We start from the raw sequence: 20,319 nt of genomic DNA on the forward strand, positions 1-20,319 counted from the left end.
AATGTTAGAGACAACTTTTACTTAAATGTATTCACATTACACTTTATGGTCTTTGAACTTTGTTTTAAGCCCTTATACAATCCGACAGCAGGAAGGTAGAGAAGAGGTTAGTATGGTTTCTAGCGCACTTTTTGGTGAAGTGAAGTGGGATTAACTCTAAGGAAATTTGAGCCATAAACATTTTTTAAAAATTCACTTTTGTTAGCAGGACCAGCATTTATTTCCTATCTCTTGTTGCCCTGAGAAGATGGTTGTCAGTGACCTTCATGAAGCCTCTGTAGTATTCTTTGTAATGAAAGAATACAACTAAGGCATGCTAGGGCACTTCAGAGGGCAATTCAATGCCCACATTGATGTGGGACCACATCATATTTAGGGAAGACTGGGAAGGATGACAGGTTTTCTTCTTTAGGGACATTATGAACCAAAGTTATAGTTTCATGGTCACTTTTACCAATAGTAGCTTTTGATTTCCTAACATTATTTGAACTGAATTCAAATTCTCCATTTGCCATGGTATGATTTGAACTCACATTTTTTTGGATTGTTGTCCTGGAATATAACCATTATACCACCAAACCCCTAAGTATTTTGGTCGATAAGAAAGGTATCTATATACTGAATTAATAGCCTTGCATTTTGTATGTGCCATCGCATAAAATCTGTCAAAATATTCAGTAGAATCCATATCTTTGAGGTAAAAATTAGTGAGTGGCTCGATTAAAAATTGGAGTTTTGCCTCTGCCATGGTGAAAATGGCAGAAGGGGCCAGAATCTGGAAGTCCTAGGTCAGGATTCGCACACGTGCATTTTGTTGAGGCAGCCACCCATAAAAATCAGCAGCTGCCTCCATTCATGTGTAATTTTGGTGTGAAAGGTGTCTGAAACCTGATGTGTGCAGATTAGACCTGGTAGGATCAGGTTTGAACTTTCAGATTCATTTAGGTAGCCAGGGTACCCTTTTGCAGAGGTAAGGTATCCCATTGGATATGGCCCTGGAACATCTTTGGGGGAGGTCAGGTGCGCTTTGGGGGCGAGGGAATAGGGTGCACTTCGGGATTACTAAAAGTAGGCATGAATGTGTGTAAAAAGTATATAAATGCACTGGAACTATGAAGCTCATTGGAACTGTCAAAGACAACTGGCACAACTGTTAAGATGAACTGCAAAGAGCATCTGCCATAAACAACTGTTAAAATGTTAAGGTGAATTGTCAAAGGGAGCTGCCAAGTAATTTAATACGTCTGCCCTTTAACTCTTGGAAAAAATGTGTGGAGTGTTAAAAAATTATTGCTTGCTATTTCATGCTGTCTATTGACTTAAGCCTTAGGGTTATCATTACTGTATTAATGCAGCGTGACTGATTTGATAACATCCGTTATCACAGTAGGTTGCCTGCCATTTCATAGTTTGATTGAGCTCTAAGCAATTATGGACTCTTTTAAGTGGAACTATGAATTCCAATGCTTGTTTTCATAAGGGATAATGCAAGTGAATGAAATGTATTTTGTTCTAAGGGATAATGTAATTGAAAGAATATACATGTAGTAAATAGGTTTTTATAAATGAGAGTGCTGATGTATACTGGGTGAGTTGGCATGGTAGGTGTAAGAGCAAAGGGTGGTGGATGGGGGGGCATGAGTTGGCATTAATTTTACATAGGGGCAATAAAGGCGCATGTGGGGCGGGTGGGGAACAAACATTGGAGGGTTTGAGGCACTATGGAGGTGGCAATAGGCATGAATGAGGCATGGGGAGCATATGGGGTGTGAGCCCATGTGAGGGGTGAGGGCTGGAGGCTGCTTTATGCTTTTTTGTGTTTTTTGAAACTTCAATACAGCTCCGGTGCACCGAAGCAGGCCTTCTGCCTAGCCCACCTCCCACCCAGCTTCCTCCCCACTCATTCTGGGGTCACCAGGCCCAACTCCCAGGGAAGTCTGCCATCCTAGAATGAAAATCCCATCTTCTGGGCTACTTTCTCCCGGGTCAGGTTTGCAGAGCTGGAAATGTCCCGACTCTGTGCTCCTGACTCAGTTGTGAAAATTCAGACCATGGTGTACTGATGACAAATGAATTGTATGTTCCAGTAAACTGAAAGTCAGTTCCATTCACCTGACAGTTTGGAAACATGGGATTGACCAAGAGCCAACTACTGTAAATTTGATCAATCAAATTTCTCAGTTTTGCTCCTATCAGATCCAAATTAGACAATGCCGATACCATCTGTTATATATTGTTGTATTATCTGTAAATATCTAGGAACTATTTAGCTAGAAACTAATATGTTATGTGTAGGTGTTCCGGGGCCACATTAGAGGCTCACGTGAAGTATTAAAGAACCTGTTGAATACGGTCCTTCTATTGTACCGGACATCATGGCAAGATTAAACATAAAAAGAGTTCCTGATCTTTCCAAGCTTAAAGTATGATTATTAACAACATCTAGAACCAAAAGACAACAAGAACACATAGCATGGAGGCAGCAAGCATCTGTGAGTAAACTTAAAGCAGTTTAAATTAAGTTAGAAAATTGACCCATATTAATGCCAGAAGAGAAACTTAGTGAATCGTGCCAAAACGAAAATCAAAATGTGGGCCAGCACATCAATGAATGCAGTGACAACCCACAATGAATTGGGAAGAGGCATTTGTGAAGTCTAGATAAAAGTGCAGATTGACATTCAGTTGTTTCCTAAAAGGCATGAGTAATGAGAGATTGTCAGCTATACCTTTCTGTGGGCAGGAGATATAGGATCAAATATGTTTAACAGCTGGGATCTTACTGAAGAGGACACACAAACCCAGACAAAAGTTTTGAAAAGTTCAGCACACATTTTTAGCCAAAATCGAATCATCGGATCAAACGGTATGAATTTCAAGGCCTCAGATAGGAATTGGGAGCATATTGATAATTTTGTAATAATATTAAAAAATGCAGCTAAAAATCTAAGTTTAAGGACACATGAAAGAAAGGCTGATAGATCAACTAATTTGGGATTCTGCACACCCTGAAGCATGCAAATCTTTGCTATTGACATTTAACACACTCTTTGGATGGTACAAGTTCCTTTTCGCCTTAAAGTGAGCCTGGATGTGTTCCAGTAGAAAGTAGGTGAGACATACAGGGGATGCAAAGGAGAAGTCAGCATAGCAGATGATATCCAGATATATGGTGGAGGTGAAAAAGATCATGGCTACAATCTACATAAAGCCATGGAGAGAACCAGGAAAGCTGGAATCAAGTTAAACGCAGGCAGATGCAGTTTTAACAACTCAAAAAGGTAATATGTCAGGACACAAATCTGTTATACTATGACAGAAAGAACTCTGTCACTCTGCAAGTAGATGCTTCTGTAAAAGGACTGCTCCAGCCCTGGTACAAGAGAGAAAGCTGATAGCATTCGCGTGCAAAGCTCTAACTTCAGCTCAGACCAGATATGCCAACATTGAAAGAGAGCTTTTGGCAATCAAATATGGAGTCGAGTGAGAAGTTCCAGACATATTTCTGTGGGAGAACGTTCTTAGTGGAGTGTAATCATCATCCACTGGAGCAGATCTACCAGAAGAATCTGTGTATTGCAGTGGTTACTCTTGAGGCGTCAGATTTCACTCTGAAATACAAGCTTGGAAGAGAAATGGTGTTGGTAGATACCCTATCTCAGTTGTGGCCAAAGGAGAAACACAAGATATAGAATCCAGGTATAAAAATCCATCACTAATGAATGTAACACCACTGAAACGGAGTCAAATTAGAGATGAGACCAACAAGGATGAGGAGTTACAGATGCTCTCTCAGCAAATGATCCAGGGAAGGTGTGATAAGATACAGCAAGTATAGCCAATAATAAGGCAGTACTGGTCTGTCAGAGTTGACATCTTACTGGAAGATGGAGGTCTGCTACCTGGATCTAGAATAATTACACCCAAAAGGATGCAGGAAGAACTTCTCTGGAAGATACATGAAGACCACATGGGAATGGAGAAGTTTAAATTTAGAGCCAGATCACCTGTGCACTGGATAGGCATATACAACGGCATTGAAAATATGGTGTTCACATGCAATGTGTGCCAGAAGTACAGAAACCCACAGCAGAAAGAGAAGATGATAGCTACTGAAGTACCACCCAGACTGTGGTGCACTTTAGGAGTCGATTTATTCACACACACTTAAGAATGGTATCTCATAGTTGCAGACTACTACTCAAAGTTTCCTTTTATCCAGAAGATGAACAACTTGAGACCCACAACAATCATCTTAACAGTACGAGTTCGGTTTGCTGAGCAAGGGATTCCTGAAAGATTAATATGTGACAATGATAACCAGTTCACATCAAAGGTAGTTAAGGAATTTGCTGAACCTTATGGGTTCAACATCATCACCTCATCACTACGTTACCCTCGAGGACACAGGTTTATAGAAAAATACATCCAGCGGGTCAAAAGAACCCTTGCAGAATGCCCAGAGATAAAGGAGGACCCAAATCTTGCCTTATTATCACTCTGATTCACACCTTTCAAGGCAGACATGGAGTCACCTGCAGAGTTATTGAATGGAAGAAAATATAAGGCTATTCTACCAAGCAAAATGCATCCTCCAAATGACCAAGAGGAAATGAGACAGCAACTCACTGAAGCACAGGAAAGAGGAGGTCAACACACATGCTAGATCCCTACCTGAGCTGTTGAAAGGATAAAGTATACATGTACAGGATCCAATCATGAAAACCTGGAGCCCAGCAAAAATTGTTGCTGAAGCTGACACACCAAGGTCATACAGAATTGGGACTGAAACTAGTAAGCAAATGAGAAGAAACAGAATCCATATTTGATCTACACCAGAGCTGGAAAAACAGAAAAGACCAGCAACAACATCGGAAACATTATTCAGGAAGACAACATCACCAGCAAATGAGACAACATTTGCAACAGAAAGCATGACTCCTGCAACACTAGAAACAACATGCACAGCATCGCCTGTGCAACATGGCAATTCACCACTAAGAGAAACGAATGTCAAATCCACAAGATGGAGACACAAAATTTATCACCTCTGTGAAACTGAGTTTTTTTTTAATGCATGCTATAAGAGACACTAAGGGGTTCAGTTTATTTCCAAAAGTCGATTGATAATCCTCTTTAGTTTGTAGAAGTTAATGATTAGAACAGTGACATTGATTGGTCATTATGTTTTAAAGAAAGAAGGATGTTATATACTGTTGTGTTATCTGTAAATATCTCTAAAGAGCAAGGAGCTACTTATCTAGGAACTAATGTGTTTTGTTCAAGTGTTCTGGGGGCCACATTTCTCAGCTGTGCTAGAGGTTCATGTGAAGTATAACAGAATCAGTTCAATCTGGTCCTTCTATTTTACCAGACAGCATGACAGGATTAAACAAAGCTTTGGTTCTTTTCAAGCTTAGTGTGTGGGAACCAAAAGACAACAAGAACACGTAGCATCATCACCTCCATGTTCCCCTCCAAATACTGACTCGACTTGCTAATATATCGCCATTCCTTCATTATCGCTAGATCAAAATCCTTTAACACCCTAATGTGTTCCTTTGCCACATGGACTCTAGTGGTTCATAAAGAAGTCACACCATCACCTTTTCAAGGCAAGTAGAGATGTGTAATTTGGTCTAGAGAGAGTTTTTCCATTGATATAAAATAGTAGAAGGAGTGGACTTACAAAGATCAAGTCTTGGCATAGAAAGGTCCCACAAACAGCAAACAAAAAGAAGTTTGTAGTTGTTGGTTGAAGGAGGAACATCAGCCAAACCATCAAAAGAATCCAGTGCTTTTCTTCATGTATAACAGCAGAGTCACTTGGTTTAACATTGCATGCGAAGATGACACCACTGACAATACAGAACTTCCTCAATACTATACTGAAGCATCTGCCTACTTTTTGTGCTGCATAGAAGTTGAGGTTTGAACCCACAACCTCTGACTTTGAGTAAGGGTACTCCTAATGGAGCTAGACTGACATTCATATTGATGTATGGAAGAAAGGAAAGAAAAAAAGGAAAGCTTTGCACTAAAGGATTGATAGGGTCGGGAAAAAAATCCAGAGGTATACAGAAAAAAACCAAAAATGTGGGCTAGTCTTACAGGAAGAAAAAAGGGAGACACAAAGACAGAGAGAGGGAAAAATGATGAACAAGGAAAGGGAAAACTGAAGAGTGAGACAGTTTTTCCTCTAATTCATGTTCATGTACAATACCTTGGCAAAATCAACATCTTTTCAAAATGCAATTGTGATATAGTTTTAATGCATTCATTTTACTGTACTGTAAGGTTCAAGACACAGTAAGTATATTTTGTATCTTATTTATTACCATATGAAGATACACAGAATTTTGATGTCTATACAGTAACATAGAACAAACGGCACATAAGTTTTCAGCAATTAAGATTCTTTGGCTTTGTAAATTATGTGTGAAACCAGAATAATTTATGAAATTCTGATCATCTTGAGATTTTACTGAGCCTGGAATTTCGGATCCTAAATATGCCATTAAAAAAAAACAATTTTTTTTCTCTGTTTAGCACTTGGGTTTAGATCTTTCGCCAGTTCTCCTAGGATTTAATATTCAGGTTAGGAGGACAAGACAGGACAAAGAGTGGATCAAAACACAGAAATAAATGGTCAAACATCAGAAAATTATTTGCAGTTCATTTCGGAGAGCAGCTAAGAGTCAACCACATTGGTTTGGATCTGAAGACATTTACAGGCCAGATTGGATGAGGATGGCAGATTTTCTTCCCTGAAGGGCATTAGTGAACCAGATGGGTTTTTACGACATTGATAGTTTCATGGGGAAGAATTTAACATTCCCCCGCCGGTGGGTTTGTTGGCGGGTGTGGCCGTAAATTTCTTTGGATGGCCTACCCACTGGTCTATCGCCTGTCCTGAACTCTCCACAATTGTGAGGGACAAGGCCTTGGCTGGCTTTCAATTTCTCAGGATTATTCCAGGCTGAAGCAACATTTCCAACATCTCTCAGTTTACAGTGCATTTATATCTCTGAGCAGAGAGAAGCAGAAGGACTGATCACGTGACTTTGACAGATTAGCAGACTATCCAATGATGCAGGCGCCTATCAACTGCATATACGTGGTTCTTTTGGCATCACATCTCAACAGGAAAATGCATCAGAACCACAAGAAGCTCCACTCCTTGAATATGCAGTGGGTGTGCAACCATGCACAGACCATCATGTTGGCGAATGCCTGGTATCCTGACAATGGTTACATTGCTTTTATCCTACATCAGTCAGCTGTCCTTGCATTCTACAAGCCACCACATAAAACCAGAGGGTGGTTGCTATGCTATGGAACAGATCAAGTTACAGTACAGTTCAGCAGTGGCCTCAAGCCTGCCTTCACCTCCTTGCAGGCAAAATCCAATGTAGAATTTTGAAGCTGGTGCTGTGGAGTAGCACAGGTTATGGTCATCTTCCCAATCATTTCCTGCAGAATCACATGAATCACGACAACCATCAAACAAATAGTTGGGTGCTGGGCTGCTTTGTCATAACTTCAGAATTGTGCCTGCACATCAAATTTCCTTTTACTTTTGTCTGTCACTTACCCTTGTACCTTTAGCTTTGTGGCAAAGGCTGCAAATGGATTTAGAAACCTTTTCAGCCTTTTACAAGGGCTTCAGAAATGTTGTCACCTAATGATGACAGTTCCCTTTAATTGTCTGCACCACATTAAGTTTTATTTGCATCCAAAAGCACTTCCCATCGTCTACATATCAATCCAAATTTGCATGTGGATTAATGAAAGATTATTTAAATTAAATGAAACAGGGAATTTGAGTGCTAAGAGCCTTTCATCATTCCACAGGAATTAGTAGCAGTTCTTAACCATGTAGACTTGATTTACACCAATAGATGAAAATCAGGCCCTTGTATTTTAAAGCATATTATGAAGCAAGTTTCTGAAAAAGACTGGTTCACATTCCAGGTCAAATCCTTCGTCAGAACTGGATATGTACTTACATAATGGGACTTGTCTATTATAGAGGCAACTGTGATGGTTTTCAGATCATCCACTGCAAGAGAATCATATTCTTGCATTTCGAAATCAGAATGCACAACATTGTCTTTGATGAAAATGCTGATGGCTCTTAGTATGAAGGAGACAAACAAGTGCATGTGGATATAATTCCTAGTGCAATGGAGTCTCCTGTTAGGGAGAAAAAAATGAATGTGAGGGATCTTATAATCAACATCCTTCAGCCACTTTCCTATGCTATAACAACCTAACTGTTACAATTGTGCACTATCATAACACTTTGCAATATTTTTTTTTAAGCAAGTGACAGCTATTGATTCAAGCTCCAGGAATATCAAGTACCTCACCACTGTTTATCAATACAGATTAGAAGCTTTGTACATATCCTCAAGAATAAATTTGACAGTTACAAAAACAAAAATTACTAAGAAAATCATTAATCTTTTTGTGGCATAAGTTGTTAAATCTCTAAAGAACACCAATATAAATATTATTTCTGGAATGTACTTGTGTTAATTTATATGAGTTAGTTAATGTAGGAGTATAGGCTAGTTTGGCAATGTCAGTTTTGGCCATTCTCAATTTGGGTAAACATATGCCTGTTTTTGGTTCAGTTTTCTAGCATCTTCAGTTTATTTTTCACTTTTGGTTAGTACTGTTCACTGAATGCAAAAAATCTCCAAAAATGTAAATTTAAAAGAAATTGCAATGTTGTAGAATATTATTGTTTTGACTCCTGTTTATATGGTTCAAGATATATGTATTTGTTCACAACAAATCTAAACTTTTTACTTAAATATGTATGTAGAAAGGTGCATTTTATCATCTCTCTCCCTAAACCTGCACTCATCCAAAATCTTTTGGCCTAAACTTGCCCCAAGTCACAATCAACAATCACTGCTGTGCTCACTGATCTACATTGGCTCCCAGTTTGGCAATCCCTTGGTTTTAAAATGCTCATCCTTTTTTCAAATTCTTCCAGTTGCTCGCTCCTCAATGTCATCTTCTCTAGCCCTACAAACCTCCAAGATCTCTGCACTCCTTCAGAATTGCGTCTAGTGTACCCCAATTTTAATCACTCAACTGTTGCTGGTCATGCCTTCAGTTGCCTAGATCCTAAGCTCTGAAATTCATTCCCGAAACCTCTCCATTTCTCTGTTTCACTTTCCGCCTTTACGATGCACCTTAAAACCAATCTCTTTGATCAAGCTTTTGGCCCTCTGTCCTAATATCTCCTTGGGTGGCTCAGTGTTAATTGTGTTTGAAACATTCCTGTGAAAATGCCTCGAGATGCTTTACGATGATAAAGTCACTAAGTTTATGTAAATTGTTTTTGTTTTGTCTCAGCATCTTTTAATCAAATAACTATTAATAACATTAGGATTAACATGCTCTTCTGCTGATAGATAACCTGAGTGTGGTGGCATCATCTTTAAAGAGCTGGTTTGGAGCAGTTAGTAGAATGTTTTCACATCATGATTGACTTCTTCTGTATTACAGAATTGTTTCTTGTATTTCCTCTATATTTTCTGACTATCTTATCCATACCTTTTCATTTTGCAAATATTAGCAGATCAAACAGAGAAAGTGGAAAAGATTCTATCTGGGTCTATACTTGATGGAGTCTAGAAGGATGAGGGGGGAACTGATTGAAACTTAATGAATACTGAAAGGCCTGGATAGAGTGGATGTGGGGAAGATGTTTCCATTAGTAGGAGAGACAAGGACCCGAGAGCACAGCCTCAGAATAAAAGGAAGACCTTTTAGAACAGAGATGAGGAGAAACTTCTTTAGCCAGGGAATGGTGAAACTATGGAATTCATTGCCACAGAAGGCTTTGGAGGCCAGATCATTGAGTGTATTTAAGACCGAGATAGATATGTTCTTGATTGGTAAGGGGATCAAAAGTTATGGGGAGAAGGCGGGAGAATGGGGTTGAGAAACTTATCAGCCATGATTGAATGGCGGAGCAGACTCGATGGGCTGAATGGCCTAATTTCTGCTCCCATGTCCTATGGTCTTATATTATTTTCTTCACATTCCATGTACATAATGGAAAGAGGCTGAGATTACATTGTCAAATTTACTACCTTCTTATAATCTGATTATTTCTGATTACTTTTTCCTGGTTTCCTTGCATTTGCTTTTTCTTCCTCTTTGTGTCCCCTGTCCTGTTTGTTTTCTATTTTCTTATTTTTTTTTTTCCTTGAATGACTTTTTTTTCTCTTCTCTCTTTGTTCCAGTGCCATCTTATTTCCTTGTAACTTCACTCTCACTGAGCTCCTGGCATTTTGAGTTAATGCACAGCTTTTGCACTGCCATCAAAATAGCCATGGTACTTCCTGTAGAAACATGCAAGATTTTCTCTTGGATTACATGATTCAAATCCCCTCCCATATATTGTGACACATATCCATCATCTGTCCTCATCCAGCCCTAATGGCTTTTGGTACCTCAAAGGATCAATTTTAAGATACTTGTTTCTGTTTCTCAAATACTTTCACAAGTTTTGACCCACTCTACTTGGGTAATCTTCTGCAGCAATATGTGCCAACCTGCGACCTCTGTTGCTCCAACTCTAGAATTCTTCATGTTTCCCACCTCTGCTCCTCTATAATTGTCTGATAATTTAATCCCTGATCTTTTGTCCTTTCTTACCTACATCTAACCTATCAAATCCCTTCCAAATTTTAAGAAACCTCACTTTTTTGGAGAAAAGTGGGCCAGTCTGTTCATTGTTTCCTGATAATTCTAGTGTCATCCTTATATAAATAGTGGTGGTTGCAGTGGTGGTAAATCTCAGCAGTTACAGTAAGCCCTAGAATGCCACTAATGGCTCACTATAGTCAGAAACGCTTTGTCCTTAAAGGTTTTATGGCCTGACAACTTGGTTCCCTTGCACATAACACAATTGTAATGACAAGATCCTAGTGATGCTAATTCAACATGTTTGGAAGGTCAGGCTCTAGATTGAGAGATTCTTAATAATGAAGTATGTTATGTAACAGATTGCTGGGTGTATTATCTCTACTGCCCAAAAATAATTATATACTAAGAGTGAGCTATCTCTCCTTACCAAAATCAGCATTATGCAGAAAGAATTTCCTTGGACTTTCTACTATGCCATTGTAGGTTGATCAGGAAACCAATTAAGCTTACTTTTCTATATAGATAAAAACAAAAAAACTGCGGATGCTGGAAATCCAAAACAAAAACAGAATTACCTGGAAAAACTCAACAGGTCTGGCAGCATCGGCGGAGAAGAAAAGAGTTGACGTTTCGAGTCCTCATGACCCTTTGACAGAACTTGAGTTCGAGTCCAAGAAAGAGTTGAAGTACAAGCTGGTTTAAGGTGTTGGGGGGGGGGGGGGGGAGAGAGAGAGAGGTGGAGGGGGTTGGTATGGTTGTAGGGACAAACAAGCAGTAATAGAAGCAGATCATCAAAAGATGTCACCAACAATAGAACAAAAGAACACATAGGTGTTAAAGTTGGTGATATTATCTAAACAAATGTGCTAATTAAGAATGGATGGTAGGGCACTCAGGGTAGCTCTAGTGGGGGTAGGGAGAGCATAAAAGATTTAAAAATATTTAAAAATAATGGAAATAGGTGGGAAAAGAAAAATCTATATAATTTATTGGAAAAAAAAAGGAAGGGGGAAGAAACAGAAAGGGGGTGGGGATGGAGGGGGGAGCTCAAGACCTAAAGTTGTTGAATTCAATATTCAGTCCGGAAGGCTGTAAAGTGCCTAGTCGGAAGATGAAGTGTTATTCCTCCAGTTTGCGTTGGGCTTCACTGGAACAATGCAGCAAGCCAAGGACAGACATGTGGGCAAGAGAGCAGGGTGGAGTGTTAAAATGGCAAGCGACAGGGAGGTTTGGGTCATTCTTGCGGACAGACCGCAGGTGTTCTGCAAAGCGGTCGCCCAGTTTACGTTTGGTCTCTCCAATGTAGAGGAGACCACATTGGGAGCAACGAATGCAATAGACTAAGTTGGGGGAAATGCAAGTGAAATGCTGCTTCACTTGAAAGGAGTGTTTGGGCCCTTGGACGGTGAGGAGAGAGGAAGTGAAGGGGCAGGTGTTGCATCTTTTGCGTGGGCATGGGGTGGTGCCATAGGAAGGGGTTGAGGAGTAGGGGGTGATGGAGGAGTGGACCAGGGTGTCCCGGAGGGAGCGATCCCTACGGAATGCTGATACGGGGGGTGAAGAGAAGATGTGTCTGGTGGTGGCATCATGCTGGAGTTGGCGGAAATGGCGGAGGATGATCCTTTGAATGCGGAGGCTGGTGGGGTGATAAGTGAGGACAAGGGGGACCCTATCATGTTTCTGGGAGGGAGGAGAAGGCGTGAGGGCGGATGCGCGGGAGATGGGCCGGACACGGTTGAGGGCCCCGGTTAAGGAAGAAGGAGTACATGTCAGAGGAACTGTTTTTGAAGGTAGCATCATCGGAACAGATGCAACGGAGGCGAAGGAACTGAGAGAATGGGATGGAGTCCTTACAGGAAGCGGGGTGTGAGGAGCTGTAGTCGAAGTAGCTGTGGGAGTCGGTGGGTTTGTAATGGATATTGGTGGACAGTCTATCACCAGAGATTGAGACAGAGAGGTCAAGGAACGGAAGGGAAGTGTCAGAGATGGACCATGTGAAAATGATGATCTGCTTCTATCACTGCTTGTTTGTCCCTACAACCACACCAACCCCCTCCACTTCTCTCTCTCTCTCTCTCTCTCTCTCTCTCTCTCTCTCTCTCTCCCCCCACCCCCCCACACCTTAAACCAGCTTATATTTCAACTCTTTCTTGGACTCGAACTCAAGTTCTGTGGAAGGGTCATGAGGACTCGAAACATCAACTCTTTTCTTCTCCGCCGATGCTGCCAGACCTGCTGAGTTTTTCCAAGCTTACTTTTCTGCTGCACATCTGCCAAAGTTACTGCAATGGTAGAAAGTCTGAGGAAGTTCAGGATGTATACACATTTAAAAATGTAATTTGAGTAACACAAGAACTAGCAGATAACCTGTTTAAAAACTCATTGGAAATTTCAGTAATTCAAATAGCTCAGTAAATTTATCCAAGAACAAGTTGCCGATTCGATCCCTGGCTTGTGATCAATCAATTGCCCTCCGATAATTGGCCTCAGCTGGCCTGGGCTGGGAAAGTGAATTCCAACAGGGTTTCCAGACCTGATTGCTATCCAGTGCCCCTTTTGAGAAGTGCATGTGTGCGGACACCATGGGAGGACAGGCTTGAGCATGGCTGTGTGAGTTTAGTAACCTGTGAACACACTACCAAGACTGACATCAATAATGGCCATTTGGAATCATATGCCAGCGTGGAGTCATCACTTTAAGAATGGATTTTTTTTTTCAATTTAAATCTTTGACATTGTTAATATTCATTAACATGATCAATATTAGGAGCTTATTACCATGATGCAACACTGATGAATCTCGTTTTTCAAAGAATCTTCCATTCTAAAAGTGCAAGTCTCTAATAATTTTATCAACCTCTTTGAACGATGTGAAATACATTTGATTGAAGGAAGAATTATAATTTATTTCCAAAGACACCACTTGCCATCCTAATATTTATTCTCAACAATTACCTGTCATTGTGAAAAGCAATTCACACCAAGCTTTCAAAATATTGTGTGATTCTGTTTTCAAAACTATAAACCCATTGTTATATATACTTTTTACATCTCCCACATTTAACAGTGTTATCTTTTTATGTTATAGTTCATCCCTTGTTAGATGAATTGATTCCCTTAAAGCCTTTGGTGATTACAGTTTACTATCAGCTCCACTGAATAAGGTTACTCCCCACTGTTTACTTTGCAACCAACATTACTACAATTGTAAAAACTACCTTATTTACTTGTGTAAAAGTCCATCTCGTGTAGTCGACCCATGATCTTTAACTTAAAATTTCTTAGTTTTTCATTTACCTCATGTGAAAGTTAACCTTAGTTTTTCAGGGGTTAAAGCCCATTGCCTACCCTGCTTCCCTTCTCTCCCCACTCCTCCCCAAGACAGCTTCACACACTCTGAAAGAAGTTAGGAGGTGCTGTCCAGGAAACTGTCCAGTGTTTATCTGCTTGTCCTCCGAAAGCTACTTAAACTGATGCTCCACTAACATTGCCATTGCGGACAGCCTAAATCCCCAAGAGGGCAGAACTGCAATCGAGAAATCTGCAGATTTCGCTCAGCTCAGAACTCAACAGTGCAACTATCTAATTGCGGTAGACCGGAATTCGCCAGGGTACACCCATCCGTGTCATAGCAACAGGCCAGGGGCAGCTGGCCAATCAGTGGACTCATCTAGATAGCCAATCCATGAAGGAACTATCTCAATTAGAATTAGGAATCAAATGCTGGTCTTGTTAGCAGCACCCCACATTCTATGAAAGTAAAACAAAAGGATGCAATGTGGGTTCACATCAAGCATTTTGATAAAGCTTTGAAAATGTTACTCAGGTAAAAGTCAGCCTTTCACTCCTTGCCAAAAAAATTGCTCTTAAAAATTCCACTTTTATATGGGCATATACAATATGCTACAACCTAGCAACAACAATAATTTTATTTGTATATCTCTTTTAATGCAGTAGAACATACTAAGGTGTTTCAGAAGAATGTTATCAAACTTGACACCTACACTAATCCCATTTCCAGCGCTTGGCCCATAGCCCTGGAGGCTATGGTAACGCAAGTGAATATCTAAATACTTCTTAAATGTTTCGAGAGTTTCTGACTCAACCCACCCTTTCAGGTGGTGAGTTCCAGACTCTGGGTGAAAAGAATTCTCCTCAACTCCCCTCTTAGTCTTCTACCTCTTACGTTAAATCTATGCCCCCTGGTTATTGACCCCTCTACTAATGGAAAAAGTACCTTTCTATCCACCCTATCCATGCCCCTTATAATCATATATACCTCTATCAGGTCCCCTCTCAACCTTTGTTACTCCAAGGAAAATAACCACAGCCTATCCAATCTTTCCTCATAGCTCAGGCCCTCCAGCCCATGCAGCATCCTGGTAAATCTCCTCTGCACCCTCTCCAGTGCAATCACATCCTTCCTATAATGTGGTGACCAGAATTGCACGCAGTACTCCAGTTGTGGCCTAACCAGCATTTTATACAGTTCCAGCATAACCTCCCTGCTCTTGTATTCTATGCCTTAGCTAAAAAAGGTAAATATCCCCATATGCCTTCTTAACCACCTTATCTACTGGCCCTGCTATCTTCAGGGATCTATGAATATGTACACCAAGGCCCCTCTGATCTTCAGTACTTTCCAGGGTCTTACCATTCATAGTGTAATCCCTTGCCTTGCTAGCCTTCCCCCAAGTGCATTACCTCACACTTTTCCAGGCTGAATTCCATTTGTCACTGCCCTGCCCACCCGACCAGTCCATTGATATCCTCTTGCAGTTTACGGCTATCCTCCTTGTTATTTGTCACCCTACCAATTTCCGTGTTATCTGTGAACTTCTTGATCATACCTCCTACATTTAAGTCCAAATCATTAATGTACACCACAAACAGCAAGGGCCCAAGCACCAAGCCCTGTGGAAACCCACTGGAAACAGACTTCCAGTCACAGAAACATCCCTCTACCATCACCCTCTGCTTCCTGCCTCTCAGTCAATTTTGGATCCAACATGCCACTTTGCCTTGGACCCCATGGGCTCATTCATTTTTGACCAGTTTGCCATGAGGGGCCTTATCAAAAGCCTTGCTAAAGCTCATGTAGACCACATCAAATGCATTACCCTTATCAACACTCCTGGTTACCTCCTAAAAAAAAATTCGATCAAATTTGTCAAACACAACCTTCCATTAATAAATCCATGCTGACTATCCCTGAGTAATCTGTGTCTCTCCAAGTGCAGATATATTCTGTCCCTCAGAATTCTTTCTAGTAACTTGCCCACCACCTGACTGGCCTGTAATTTCCCAGTCTATCCCTTACACCCCTTTTTAATAATGGGACAACTTTAGCTGTCCACCAGTCCTCTGGCACCTCAGCTGTGGCCAGAGAGGATTTGAAAATAACTGCCAGGGCCCCTGATATCTCTTTCCTTGTCTCCCTCAACAGCCTGGGATACAACTCATCTGGGCCTGTGGATTTATCCACTTTTAAGGCTGCTAAACCCGCTAACACCTCCTCTCTCTCTGTTAATTTCCTCTAATATTTCACAGTCCTCCATCATAGTGTTTATATCTCTGTTGTCCTTTTCCATTGTGAAGACCGACAGAAAGTATTCATTGAGGACTACGCTCACATCTTCTGGGTCCACACACTGATTACCTCTGGTCCCTAATTGGCCCTACTCTTTCTCTAGATATTCTCTTGCTCTTTATATATTTTTAAAAACTCTTTGGGTTTTCCTTTATTCTACCTATCAATGCTGTCTCATGCGCTCTCTTAGCTTTCCTAATTTCATTTTTAAGTTCGCCTCTGCACTTTTTATATTCCTCTAAGGACTCTGTCGCATTGAGCCTTCGGTATCTGCCATAAGTTTCTCTTTTTTTCTTAATCCTAACCTTTATGCCCCTTGACAACCAGGTTTCTACGGACTTGGTTCCCCCTTTTGTCTTTGTGGGAACATATTTTCCCTGTACTCTTTGTTATTTCCACCTTGAATGCCTCCCACTGCTCTGACACAGTTTTATCTGCAAGTAGCTGCTCCCTGTCCACTTGGACCAAATCCCATCTCAGTGGGAGGGGGAAGCTCCAGTTGTTATGATCCACTTAGGTAACAATGGCATAGATAGGACTAGGAAAGAGGTTCTGCTTAGGTATTACAAGCAGCTAGGGGCTAAATTACAAAGGAGAACTATAAAGGTAAGGATCTCTGGATTACTACCCAAGCCATAAGCGAATTTGCATAGGGTACATAAGATTAGAGAGTTGAATGTGTGGCTCAAGATTGGTGTGGGGAAAATGGGTTTTGATTCATGGGGCACTGGCACCAGTATTTGGGAAAGTGGGACCTGTACCATTGAAGTGGTCTTCACTTGAACTGCGCTGGGATCAGTGTTCTGGTGAGTCATATAACTAAGGCAATAGAGAAGGCTGTAAACTAAATAGTAGGGAGGATGGATCACATGAGGGGAGATGTGGTAAATTAAAGACAAAGGACAAGGCAATAGAGCAAGATAGCAATATGGATAATGATAACCAGAGTGTGGTAGGAAGGGTCAGAGTGTATTAGCCTAAGATGCAGCAGCAGATAAGGCCAGAGTTTGCAAGAATAGTCAACAGACAGAATTAAAGGCTCTGTATCTAAATGCAGTCAGCATTCGTAACAAAATAGATAAATTGGTAGCACAAATAGAAATAAATATCAATGCTTTGATAGCCATTTCAGAGACATGATTGCAAAATGATCAAGGTTGGGACCTAAATATTCAAGGGTATTTGACATTTCAGAAGGACAGGAAGCTAGGAAAAGGTGGTGAGGTAGCTCAGTAATTAAGGATGACATTAGTACAGAAGTGAGAGATGATCTTATTTTAGCAGAGCAAGATATAGAATCGGTTTGGGTAGAAATATGAAATAGCAACAGTAAGAAGTCACTTGTAGGAACAGTTTATAGCCCTGCCCCCACCCCAACACTGTAGGACAAAAGCTGCAGCAAGAAATAATGGGGCTTGTAAGAAAGGTGCTGCAATAATCCTGGGTGATTTTAATCTTCATATAGATTGGAGGAAACAGATTGGCAAAGGTAGCCTGAAAGATGAGTTCATAGGTTGTCCCAAATACATTTCTTAGAGTAGTATGTTCTAGTGCCAGCCAGGGAGCAGCCCATTTTAGATAGTAATGAGCACTGAGACAGGGTTAATTAATAATCTTATAGTGAAGCAGCTTCTAGGCAATATTGATCATAACACAATAGAATTTCACATTCATTTTGAGGGTGAGAAGTGTGGTTCTAAGACTAGTGTTGTAAACCTAAATATATGCAATTACCAGTGTATGAGGACAGAGTTGGCTAAAGTGAACTGGGAAAATAGGTTAAAAGTAGGACAGTAGAGAAGTAAAAGCAGATATTTAAGGAGATATTTCATAATTCTCAACAAAGATGTATTTCACCTGAGAAAGTGCATCCTTCTCATAGTCTATCTATGGTTAACTAAGGAACTGATGCATGGTATCAAATTGACTGAAAAAATGTACAATACTGCAAAGATTAGCCATATGTCAGGAGATTGCACAAATTTTAGAAACCAGCAAAGAATGACTAAAAAAATGAGGGTGAAATTAGAGGATGAGAGTAAGCTAGCTAGACATATAAGAATGGAGAGTAAGAGTTTCTAGAAGTATTTAAAAAAGGAAAAGCATAAGGTGAGATTGCAGAATTAATAATGGGAAACAAGGAAAAGACAGAAGTGTTGAACTGGTATTTTGTCTCCGTCGTCAGTGTAGAAGACACAAAAAAACCCAAGAATTCTTGAAAATAAAGAGGTAAAAAGGAGGGAGGAATTTAAAATAATCACAATCATGAGGGAAAAAGTATTGGGAAAACTTCTAGAACTAAAGGCTGACAAGTACCTTCAATCTAATGCCCTGCATCCTAGTGTATTTAAAAGAAGTGGCTCCAGAGATAGTATCTTCCAAAAGTCCCTAGATCCTGGAAAGGTCCCAGTAGATTAGAAAATTGCAAAATGTAACACTTCTATTCAAGAAAGGAGGGAGACAGAAACCAGGGAACTATAGGCGAATTAGTCTAACTTCCATCATAGGGAAAATGCTAGAATTCATTATTAAAGAGGTAATAATGGACATTTAGAAAATCATTCCACAATAAGGCAAAGTCAACATGGTTTTGTGAAAGGGAAATCTTTTTTGACCAATTTATTGGAGTTCTTTGAGGAAGCAACAAGCAAGATAGATAAAGAGGAACCTGTAGATGTGGTATACTAGGATTTCCAAAAGGCATTCAATAAGGTGCCACATAAAAGGTTGCTGCATAAGATAAGAGCTCATGGTCTAGAGGGTAAGGTATTATTATGGATAGAGGTTAGGTTATCTAACTGGAAACTGAGAGTAGGGATAAATACGTAATTTCAGGTTGGCAAACTGTAACGAGCAGAGTGCCATAGAAGATCAAAGCTGGGGCCTCAACTATTTACAATCTTTACCAATGGACAATGGTAGTTAAATTTGTTTATGACATAAAGTTGAGTAGGAATGTAAGTTGTCAAGGGCCATAAAGAGTCTACAAAGTATATAGATAAGTTAAATGAGTATGCAAAGATTTGGCAGGAGGAGTATAATGTGGGAAAATGGACTTGTCCCCTTTGACAAAAAGAATAGTAAAGCAGTATATTATTTGAATGGAGAGAAACTGCAGAACTATAAAGTACATGGGCCAGAATTTTACGTGCTAGTAGCAGGCGAGCGTCTTACCCGAAAAAGTACCATACCTCTTGAGAAGAGGTTGGGTGCACATCCTGATGTCATTGTGCACTCCAGAAGACCATAAGACATAGGAGCAGAAGTAGGCCATTCGGCTCATCAAGTCTGCTCCACTATACAATGAGATTATGGCTGATCTGATAATCCTCAACTCCACACTCTTGCCTTTTCCCCATAACTCTTGGTTCCCTTACTGATTGAAAATCTGTCTATCTCAGCCTTGAATATACTTAATGACTCAGCCTCTACAGCCCTCTGTAGTAAAGAATTACACAGATTGACTACCCTCTGAGAGAAGAAATTCCTCCTCGTCTCTATTTAAATGGGCGCCCCCTTACTCTGGGATTATGCTCTCTGATCCTAGACTCTTCCACAAGGGGAAACAACCTCTCAGGGGTGTTGACAGGGTAGATGCTAAGAATCTTGTATGTTTCAATAACGTCGCCTCTCATTCTCCTAAACTCCAACGTGTACAGGCCCAACCTCTCCTCATAAGAAAATCACTCCATACCTGGGATCAACCTTCTCCAGACTGTATCCAATGCCAGTATATCTTTCCTTAGATAAGGGGACCAAAACTGTTCACAGCATTCTAGGTGTAGTCTAATTGTTCACAGAAATTTAGGTGTAGTCTCGCGTGACATTTCGGTAGGCAGGTATGTGCAGGACTCAGAAGTGCGCCTGCTGACAATTAATCAGCCAGTTAAGGCAATTAGAAGTGCAATTGAAGGCAATTTTACATAGCCTGTGTGATTTTGTGTTCATTGCATGGGCAATATGGGCGGGCGGCCAACTCAATTTTTACTTTACTGATCCAAGGGTGACACAAAAAGGGAGTGGAGCACTGGCTGAGTGAATTGTTAGGATTCCAG

General features: G+C 40.5%; 1 protein-coding gene across 1 annotated transcript in view; it reads right to left on the bottom strand.

Moving 5' to 3' along the window:
• The window catches only part of LOC121284854 (parathyroid hormone 2 receptor-like), a 205,272-nt gene that overhangs the window by 85,816 nt on the left and 99,137 nt on the right, over window positions 1-20,319 (bottom strand). Inside the window, exon 6 of the mRNA XM_041200675.1 lies at window positions 8,010-8,196. Coding sequence (XP_041056609.1) covers window positions 8,010-8,196 — 187 coding nt within the window. The remainder of the gene's footprint in view (window positions 1-8,009; window positions 8,197-20,319) is intronic.

This window comes from Carcharodon carcharias, chromosome 12, assembly GCF_017639515.1.
Source record: "Carcharodon carcharias isolate sCarCar2 chromosome 12, sCarCar2.pri, whole genome shotgun sequence".
Lineage (NCBI taxonomy): Eukaryota > Metazoa > Chordata > Chondrichthyes > Lamniformes > Lamnidae > Carcharodon > Carcharodon carcharias.